The following is an 11,309-nucleotide window of genomic DNA, read 5'->3' as shown; positions in this document are numbered from 1 at the left end:
TTATCCCTAGTGTGGCATGTAACATACTGTCTAAATGTGGGAAGAGTTGAGGACAAGTTGAAGAGATGAGAAGAAGGGAATGGGGGTGCGATGTTTGCAGCTGTGAAACTGTAGTGTGAAGGAGCTCAAAAGCCACTGCAGCATCAGCAGCATCTGTCTGTCTGTGTCATAATCAGTTAAAAACTTTAAATATATAGCATTTAAAATGTTGAAGATGTTATTTTCTGATAAATTGCATGACAGCAACTTCCCATTTGTTTAGCTTGTCTTGTCTCAATGCAAAATTGATCTGCATCAGATATGATTGAATGAAAGAGGAACAAAAACTAAATAAATGGAAATAAATAGCCACTGTATGTGCTTAAACAATGCAAACTAGGTCAACCACAGTTTAAGTATCTTCTAGGCATCACAAAAGTATGTTCTTGTAAATGGCTCCCCCTGGTGGAAACGTTCTCCTGACTTGGCTTTACAGAAACTTCCTAACCGCTAATATGATCTCAACTAAAATGACCATGGTAACTAAAGTAAAGAAATTCCTAAACTCATACATATAATCTCATTAAGATCAACAGTCTATATGTCATTTCATCAATGTTTAATGTCAACAGTGATTAGTAAAAAAGAAGAAATGAGCCAAACTTGGTGTGAAGATTGGTGTGTTTACAGTACATTTATATTATTTTACATTAGAGCAAATCAAACATTGCAAAAAAACAGAACTGGCAGCTGACAATAAACTTGCCATTCCAAACCTTAGTCGTCAAGCTTTGTTCAGACACATCTAAAAAAAAAAAAAAAATGTTTCTTTAGTCAGAACAGCAAATAAAGCCAATGAAATAAGGTGTTAACAAAGCTATATCTATTGTTGTTGTTGTTTTCGATTGTTTTCTCCCTCAGATCAGATTTCGAGCCGTTTTTAATCATCATTTGGAATGTGGCACATTTTCGTGTGAATTATATAACCTATAACTACTTTTGTAATTAGCAGGTCAGATTTCATAACCTGAAAAATGTTTCAACAGTAAGTCCTAAAGATTTAAATTTAAAACCAAATCAGTTTTGTGTACAGTGTGAACAAAGCCCCAAAAGCTCCTAATGGCACATACAAAAAAACATTGTAAATATATACATTAAATATATCACACATACACCTTAAATTCAGAACATTTTTTTTGTTAAAACACACAAATACACCCAAAATTCACACATACACATAAAATTGCTAGTACGGCAGTATTAGCTTTTTTTAAAGTGCGAAAACATTTTCCCCCATTTTGTGTCCCCCCCACTTCTCAAACCAAAGTTACACCCTTGCTACTGTGTAATAGTAGCCTATGCTATTCACCAACTAAACATATCCTATTCAATGCGTTCACAGTCTCTTTCACGGCCATCATTTGTAGTAGCCTATTCACAAACTGTTTGCTCAAGCATAGCGTTTTCTCTGAGTTCACTGTGTAGCCTTCTCCCTCAACCATGTAGTTCAATTTTCATGCACAAATAAAAATGCCACTGAACTTTTGCTGTATAATTGTATCAATGAGCACTCAAACACACCAAACCAACAATTACTAAAAACACACACAAAAACAGATTTTTCACGGGCACTTTGCACAAGTTCATTGAAATGAATTAGTCTCAAAACAATCATCTTTTGGTTATTACCTTTGATGGCCCATCAGGACAATTCATAATCGGTGGATTTGTAGCTTTCGTTGCTTTCTGGTTTCTTATTTTTCCATAAAAAGAAAGCCTTCCTGTGAAAGCTTATGTTTAATGCACACAGACTGTCCAGAAATGCTGGGTTTGAGTTTAATAACGGCCTCAGAGTGAATAAAATTAATATCTGAACACCCTTTAGAAATGGAAAGAAAAACAGAAACATTGCTGATTTCATTTATAATCCATTATAAGATTTTGTGCATTTTTGTGCAATGTGCATTAACACACCTGTGTTGTGTTTAAGAGACAGAAAACCACACTCAGAATAAGTTTGAGATTTGTTTCATGGGTGATGATCAAAATGTAGCCGGTGACCCAGGACAGGCCGAGCATCACTGCCAGAGAGAAACTACTCAAAATCTTCTTCTTTAGAGGAGTTTTCAGTGATCTAAACAGCAACAGTGTTATTGGTTATATATATTCTCATAAATGCCTTTTGGTTGATAACTGATAGAGCTTTTCTGATCCCAAAATAAACATACCTGTTTAAGTTAGGGTTGTTCCTGCAGATGTTGTGAGAGAAGTGCACCAGTATTGCCATGCTTGAGAGCAGCATCAGCATTAATGGGAGCAAGAATCCCCAAAACATGGGTTTCCACATACTGAACTTCTGTTTGTGGTCCAGTGAAGCCAGCCAGCAACTGCATCAAAGAAGAGTGACAACTGAACTACTAAAATCCAGAGAGAACAATGTAAAAACACACAAATAAAGTAAAACAAATATTTTACATTTAACGGGTTGGTTCACCCAAAAATGAAAATTCTGTCATTTACTCAACCTCATATCGTTCCAAACCCATAAGACTTTAGTTCATCTTCGAAACACAAATGATGATATTTTACTGAAATCTGTGAGCTTTCTGTCCCTCCGTTGACATTTACGCACTACCACTTTTACGCTTCAAAAAGTTCATAAAGAGATCATGAAACTAATCCACATGAATTGAGCAGTTCAGTCCAAATTTCCTGCAATGACTCGATCACTTTATAAGATTAACATATTGAATTTAAGATTTAATTCACATATAAACATTCATCAAAGCCCGCATCAGTTATGGTATATGTAAGCCCAAGCATGCTTGCGCACAGCATCGTTTGAGCTTCTGCAAGAACCAATGAGGTTCATTCTCATGTGTTACACAGCACGTTTGAGCTTCAGCAAGCACCAATGAGGTTCATTCACGCACATAGGGTGAGGTCCGTCGCTGTGCGAAGTTCCTGCATCAACCTGGGTCAGAACTACCCTCGTGCAACTCTTTTGAGTGCCTTGGCCTCAGTAGGAGGGCCATGGCGTGCAGGGCAGAGGCAGAGACGCCTGTCCAGCATTGCTGTAAGCCTTGGCCATAATCATGGACGAAAACTTACAGGCCTTGAATGGGAGATGCGTATTACCCCGCCAGATGGCAGCATTTTAAAGCCATAGCTGCATCGCAACGGCACGCTCCACTGGGGGGGAGACCCACGTACCCCTTGCCCACCCAACCTTTGAGGGTGTGGAGAAGGCTTCGGGGAAGAAAGGCACTGGAGTGGGAAGCTGCTGTTCAGCATGCCCCACCCTAAGATACCAATCATCCAGTCTTGAGCGTTTGGGACACAGTGGAGGATTTCACTCGAGCCTGACGCTCTCAGCGACGCAAGCAAGGATGCTTAAGCTTGTTTATGTTCGCTGAACAATGTTCATATGTGAATAAAAGCCTAAATTCAATCTGTTCATCATATATAGTGATTCAATTTTGACTAAACTGCTCAAAGTGTCAAAGTGGTTGTTGCGTAGACTGTCAATGGAGGGACATAAATATCTTAGATTTCATTAAAATTATCTTTGTGTTTTGAAGATGAACGAAAGTCTTACGGGTTTGGTACGATGTGAGGGTGAGTAAATGATGACAGAATTTTCCTTTTTGGGTGAACTATCCTAAGGGCTGGTTTCGCAGGCAGGGCTTAGATTGAGCTAGGGTTAGGTCTTAAATCTTAAAACAAATTAATGGTGCCTTAAAAAAACATTAGTGTGCATCTTTAGACAAAACAATGGCACTGACATGCACAGCTCAAACATGCATTTTAGTCTGGGACTAGGCGTAAGCCTTGTTTGTGAGTCTGGGCATAAAAGTAATAAAGTTGAGTTTTAAAAAAATGGAAATATTTGATACTTACAACTCTTCTTGTCGATAACCTAAAGGATCTTTCACACTGTAGGTGGAACCCAATGAGATACCAACAATAACAGCAGGTAGAACTAAACAGAAAAAGATGTATTGACATTTAATGACATTATATATTGGATATATTATTTCATTTATTTAGTCTTATGTTTGATTTTGCAGTTAAGGATGCAGGGGTGGGTGAAATAAGAAAAAAAACGATTTACCAATATTCATAAAAATGTTGGTTGATAACAATATACACAAGTATACACCAACCTTTCTTTCTTTTGTTTTTGGAAAAGTGATTAAAAATGCTGAAACACGTTTTAATTAAAATACAGTCATGTAAACTCCAGTAAAGCTACTTGATCAATATAACTAAACAATCATTTGAAATACAGTTTTATAATATCTTCTCACTGAGTCAATAGTGGGGTTTTTTTCCAATACAAGCAAGACTTCTTATTTGTATTTAGTTTAAGCAAGATGAGTGATTTCTGAAGCCTCTTCAACTTTGTAATCTTCAAAAACATACTGAAAACCTTTTGCCGACTATATATAGGCCTATGTTAATACTTGACATGCTCGAAACGCATGGTTACTCCATTATCGAAAAACGATAATGCTTAAAGGAGTAGTTCACTTTAAAAGAAAAATTACCCCATGATTTACTCACCCTCAAGTCATCATAGGTGTGTATGACTTTCTTCTTTCAGACGAATACATTTGGAGTTAATAAAAACCCTGTACGGTTTAGTAGCATGGCGTAGCGTAAATATCAGCAATGTCGCACTACTCCCATAAGTTGCGCTTTAGACTTAAGTTGAATCCGTATGTTCATTTGACTGGAAGCTTTTTTTGAGCTTCAAACTGATGGTTGCAATCCACTGCCATTATAAAGCTCGGAAGCGTCAGAGTGTTTATTAATATAACTCCGATTGTATTCTGAAAGAAGAAAATCATATACACCTAGGATGGCTTGAGGGTGAGTAAATCATGGGGTAACTTTCATTTTAAAGTGAACTACTCCTTTAATAATAACTGAGGTACTTCCCTCACCGTTATCACTTCTTCTTCATGAAAATCCTGACCAGTTAGTCTTCTCTGCACGGCTGTGCAATTAGTGTATAGTGTATAGTGTATTCTATTAGTGCCGCAGTTCACTCCGTCTTGCCCAGAAAAAGCACACAAGTTGTGAGAAATCAAGATTAACAAAAACACAACATGAAATGCCTAGAAATTCCCCTAAAAAAAGTATCTGTGTGCTATTTTAACCGAGTTAAATATCTCTGGGAAGTCTCAAACTCACACGTCACCCAGTAGTGCACAGAAGACCAACGGCTAAGGTCAGAATTTTTCTGCAAGTTTCTGGTTGTTGTTGGGTTTTTTTCCAAACCCTATAGTATACTCCCAGAACACTTGGAATATATGGCATGAGTCGCATGGGATCATTCTGTGATGCTTTTGCATATTTTTTTAAAAAGCTTGATGCTGGTTGCTATTCACTGCCATTGTATGGACGAGCACGAGCAGGACATTTTGTTTTTAATTCTCCTTTTGTGGTCACAAAAAGAATGAAGGGCATACGGCATTGGAACAACATCAGGGTGAGTAAATGATGAGAAATTATTCTTTAAAGTTTGTGAGGAAAACTCAACAGAAAGCAAAGCTTTCTTGTCATTTAAAAAAAAAAAAGGATTTATTTTGCCGTGGCGCTAATGATTCAGCAGCAGAAAAGTGGCACAGGTAACACTGGCATAACCGCACTAAAATATTTGACAAACTACACAATACATTAGTGTTTTGTTCAATGTCCCCTACCCCATCCAATAGCCAGGGAAACCTTTGGAAACCATGGAGGTGGTCCAGACACTCCGTTTTTGAAGAGGAGGAACACATTAATGCCGTACAGAGTGTTCCAAGTGAACGTGGCCAACAGGAAGTACTGAAGCAGAGCTGTAAATGCTGTACAGGGACCCTCGTCTGGGTACTTGTGATGGTCTGACTCAGGAACTATGTTCTGACCAGACAACTTTGCCACACTCAGATGTTGGACAGGGTTGTTTATGCCGAAGATGAAGAGAAGGTAGAAAACCATCATGCTCATGCAGATGTTCACCATTAGCAGAGTAGGATTGCCTCCTCTTGACTTCCTGTGGCAAAGTGCATGAATATAAGTTATAAAAAGTTTCACCACTCAAATAGCTGTGGCTATGCTTAACAGTGTAAACTATAAGCCTTTACCTGGTTATGATTTGGTACCCAGCTGTGACAGACAGACCCAGTACAGACAGAGCACAGCCGGTGATGCTGATCCAATGCAAGGCTTCAGAATACTGATAGTTGATATCAAATGTCTGCAGAAAATTACACTAAAATTCTAGTTCCAATGGACTTTAATTCACAACATCATAGACTTTACACTCTTAAAAATAAAGGTTCTTTATTGGCATCTTTGGTTTGTTTGCATTCCATGGAACATTTCCATTGCACAGAAGGTTTATAGTGGAGAAAGGTTCTTCTGATTATTAAAAATGTTCTTTACACTAAGAAAAAAAAAATTATTTTAAGAATTGTTCAGTTAAAGGTTATTTGGTGAAGCAAATATTTATCTTCTATGGCATTGCTCTGAAAACCACCTTTATTTTTTTAGAGTGTACTGACCCATTTAAGTCAAATATCAATGATATTTACATCCTTTTACAAATATATCTTACCATCAGAATGGCAAAGTTTGCATTTTTTATTTTTTTCCGATTACAGCTGCATACTGCATGACCTGAGGGGTTCATTGTTTTGGAGCAGCCTTCTGGGCTCCAGTCATTTTTAGTGTAACTCCAAAACACACATGCAAAGTCATTGAGGGATAGTGTGGAATCGACCTGAAAGTTCAACAATGTATTAATTCATTAACACTATACCTGTGCCGACCTCTGTCAATGTCACACTAAGAAAAAAAATGGTTTAGAACTATATACTGAAAGGTTCTTTAAGGGAACCAAATCCCCCTTTTGGAGCCTTTTTTTTTTCATTATTAATAAGCTACAGCAAGGCACAAACCACAAAAGTGTGCCCAGAAGGAAGTGTGATGTTGGACTAGCTGCTCACCGATGGTGTGAATGCAAACTCAATGTCGACAAATCCAAGATTTTCTTGAAGGTTAGCAGATATTACTCTTCTCTTGGTATCCAGAGAAGGTTGAAAGCTTTTTGACTGAAAGAACTGATCACTATCATAGAGGACAAACCCAACATCTTTATTAAAATCTACAGAAAGAGTGAAAAAAGTTACTATAGTTAAAATATCACTTTCAAACGATAATTTCATGTGGAATAATCACAAAATAAAACAAGGGGGAAAGTAGACCTTCACTGAAATTGACTTTCATTTGAAGGTCAATGTTATCTTTGGAAATCTCAGCCTGTGTCGTATCCAGTTTTATTCTGTCAGGTAAAAAAGTATCACTTTGCCCTGAAGAAATGAAGAGAAACATGACTGTTAGGAGCACTCTAACATTCCAAACCCTTACAAAAAAAATATATATATATAATTCAATTTTATTCAAGTATATTTTTACTTTATGTATAAGTATAATAATATCAATATACTATATATATATATACATAATATAATATATATATAATATACATATAATATACAATATATCAATATATAGTATACTTGAGTGTACTATTTCAAAACTACTTGGGACTAAATTGGCCCACTTTTTTAGTGCTTAAGTGAACTTATGTGCGCTTAGGTATACTGATGTTCCCTTTCTGACGTTGTGTTGAAATACAGATATTAGGGGTCACTCTTGGGACCCCCAAACACCTCTGATGTATTCAGAAAAGGTCAATGAAATTGACATGTGGAACCAGAGCAAACATCAGCGGTCTCTCTCAGCGTTTGCAGAGATAAATGCAGGGAGTTCACATCAGTGGTGTTCTGAAAGAGGCAATTTCCTTAATAAAAGAGTGAATTCCTCTAAAAGAGCTGCACGGCAGATCGCCTCTTTTAAAATATGACGTTCCCTTTCAAGGGAACTCGCGTTGCGTCGAGTTTGACGCTATGGGAACGCTTTGCGTGATGACGTCTTGAAGCACATGTAAAATCAGTCCAATGGCGTGGCGGAACGTCAGATGCGGGTGACGTCACGTACCAGGAAACTATAAAGCCTGCTTGAAAACAGAGAGCGACAGCTTCTGTGTCTTCAGTAGTGCTTTATGTGAAATCTGTCTCTGTCTATTTATTGTTGTCTGTCACTATTATGAGTTCCAGCGATCAGTTCAGAATGTGTGTGCATCCCTGTGCATTGTGAGGCGCTGCCCATGCGCTCGCTCCGATCCCGGCTGAGTTTCTTCCGGGAAGCTCGCGTTCCCCAGGGCTCGGGTCCCGCTGCTGCCGAGGCACAGCGGCGATCTCAGTCCTGGGGTTCGCAAATGGATCTATCAGCGGGGTCTGAGAGGGGCTCTGCCCTATCTCAGCCCTTACCTGATAGACCCGGTGTCTGTCATCAGGGTTTGGAAGCACGCGCTGCGGTTTCTTCCGCCCCGATGACGGAACAAACACTGCAATTGTCCAGTTCTGAGGAACTGGATGTTGTTAGTGTTGAGGCCGAGTCTGAGGACGCCCCACCTCAGTCTCATGCATTTGAAGAATTGCTGGAAGTAGTGACAAGAGCAGTCGATAGACTATGTATTGAGTGGCCATCTGATAAACAGGACGTTCGTTCAAAAAGCAAACTTGACGAACGCTTCCTGCCCTCACGTGCACAACCACAACGCCGAAATCTGCCGTTTTTCCCCGATCTCCACACTGAGGTGTCGAGATCGTGGGAGAAGCCAGCTTCATATAGAGTGTTTAATTCACAAACATTATATTATTCCTCTATCTCTGGTTATAAAGAGCATGGTTATGGGGAGATGCTGAAGGTGGAAGAGACGCTTGCGAGCTATCTCTCTCCAGCGACGGCATCTTCCCTAAAAGTTTCGGCATTGCCTAATAAGCCCCTCAGAGTTACGTCTTCTCTGGTGGGCAAGGCTTATTCCGCGTCTGGTCAGGCTGCAGCGTGTATACACACGATGTCCTTGCTGCAGGCTTATCAGGCGGAATTATTGGGAGATCTCGATGAGGGCGGGGGTATTGGCCCAGATGTGGTGTGTGAGCTCCGTAGAGCCACAGATTTGTCTCTCAGGGCCACCAAGGAGACGGCTAAATCTATCGGCCGGTCTATGGCAGACCTGGTGGCTACTGAGAGGCATCTGTGGCTCAATTTGAGTAATATTAAGGAGAAAGAGAAAAACTTTTTAACCTGTTAACCGTTGCCAGAGCGCGGACGCACTGAAGCGGTTTTATTTATATATAGTTCAAAGTTACTATCAGATTTAATGTTATACCTTGACAAACTATACATCATTAAAAAGATATAAGACTCAAGTTTCAGAATTTGACCACTATTGTATTCTGAGAAACTTATAGCGACAGTTATTTCTTAATTTGTTTCAGGAGTTATGAAATGAAAAAATTAGTCGATACCTTTGATATGAATTATGCGCGTCAGCCGCTTTCATTCATAAAAAAACTCCCGTGCCGTCGTCATGACAGCGATACACAAAACAACGTGCCTCAGGGCTTTAGCTCAAAAATGTGCAGATTTGGAGAAATATTGATATATTCTCATAGGTTTACATCAGATTTCTATAGACAGGAATAATATTTATTGAATTTATACCCAAATGCGTCGATGTAATCATTATGAGCGTTTGCATAACTCTGATACTGTGTTTTGAATTCATACCAATAGCCTGAGGGCGCCCTCGCCGCCCTGTGCACAGTATTAGAACATGAAGAAGTGCCATAATCATGTGACAATCCAGGAAGCCTCGAACACACACAAAGCTAACGAGATCGCGCTGTAACTATGGCTGTAACATGCAGTTTTGAAGACAATAAACATGTTTGCTATGATATTTGAGTTACCTGTGTTTTTCAATCCATGCCAGGTATTTCCATAATAATAGATTATATTTATAATGTAATGCTAATCTATATAGAATCGTTGTGCAGAACACTATCCAATAGTATATTTTCTGTCTGATTTTTTATCTGAAGCCAAATTAGATCACAAAAAATTATTTAAAATACTCGATTTGCTTTATAAAGTAAGTTTATAAGCACAAACATGGTTTTAATCTCATAAATTGTCGTGTATTGATGGTGTGCTAAGCTAACATGCTAGCTAGCCCTAGGTGCACCTGCCACCTAGAAGTTATATTTTTATTATTTTTTGAATGCTTACTGAAATGTTTCTTTATTCAAGAAATGCATTTGATACAGTTTAAAATGTAAGGGTGAACTTTAAGAAAAGAAATTAGTGACTGAAACCCTATGAATAGCCTGTGAATAGCCAGTCGTTAGTAACTATAATGCAGACAAAAGAAATGCATATTTAGAGCCATAACTAGGCTGGAGAGGTGTGAATGTGTGCAGGGGGAGACTGAGACTGAATGGGGCTCGTTTGCACCACAAAACAATAAAGACAATATACTGGATAGATGGTTAGAAGATGACAATAAACATCAGTAGCATTTTAGCGTCAAATCAAAATAAAGTCACATGACATGGTCTTGAAAAACATTTCACTAAATACAGAGTTTTGGACTTATTATCTTAAGATTTTAAACATAAAATGTTTAGACATGTGGCATTAGCTGTAGTGCATTTCTAGATTGCTCCAGTGCCAACTTCAATTTTTTTTTCATGAGGATGTTTCATAAAAAATAATTTCTAATAACTTTACAAAACTTTGAAGCTATTTATAACAATTTTTGTCATTATGACAATAATTAATTCTACATTTACAATAAACTGCCAGGTGTCAGCTTTCAAATGAGATCATACTTGTGCTTTTAGTACAAAGGGTTCATGAACTGTATCTGTTTCAGTTTGGGTATGTCATTTCTTGGGATTTTTCAAAAGTGGGGTTACAGCTTAACAGGTTAATGGATGCACCTGTTGCTACATCTGGTTTGTTTGGTAACGCTGTTATTACTGCAATTGAGAAATTCCAAGAGGCTTCTAAACATGCTGCAGCCAGTGGCGTGGCATGGGGAAAATTTCTGAGGAAGCCAATTAAGACACAACCTCTAAGCTGTGTGTTTTAAGCGGTGGGGGCAGAAAATCATACGTTACCATTTATATGTTGCTATTTGGATGAACTATTAGAGCGCCCAGCATCATCTTACCGGGACTTACGCTTGTTACAATCCAACACTTTGAGCACGGACGCTCTCTCTCTCTCTCTCTCTCTCTCTCTCTCTCTCTCACACACACACACACACACACACACACACACACAGTCAGTCCTCCTCTTAAACATCTTTCATGGTGTTTTTTATTAAAACATTCGCAGATAGGAAACGCCAACGGTAAGCAACA

At 38.5% G+C, this 11,309-nt stretch overlaps 1 protein-coding gene across 1 annotated transcript; it reads right to left on the bottom strand.

The window, feature by feature from the left end:
* Positions 1–1,681: 1,681 nt before the first annotated feature.
* On the bottom strand, positions 1,682–7,196 carry LOC311085153 (adhesion G-protein coupled receptor G7-like; the record flags this gene model as incomplete). Its single annotated transcript, XM_084117585.1, has 9 exons — positions 1,682–1,858; positions 1,954–2,113; positions 2,208–2,366; positions 3,880–3,961; positions 5,691–6,022; positions 6,114–6,226; positions 6,587–6,751; positions 6,978–7,135; positions 7,178–7,196. 9 exons carry the CDS (start codon positions 7,194–7,196, stop codon positions 1,682–1,684), a joined length of 1,365 nt encoding a protein of 454 aa, XP_083973711.1.
* Between the last annotated feature and the right edge of the window lie 4,113 nt (positions 7,197–11,309).

The sequence above is a fragment of the Abramis brama genome (genome assembly GCF_963993115.1).
Source record: "Abramis brama genome assembly, chromosome: 6".
NCBI lineage: Eukaryota > Metazoa > Chordata > Actinopteri > Cypriniformes > Leuciscidae > Abramis > Abramis brama.
This window is presented reverse-complemented; position numbering and strand designations above follow the sequence as displayed.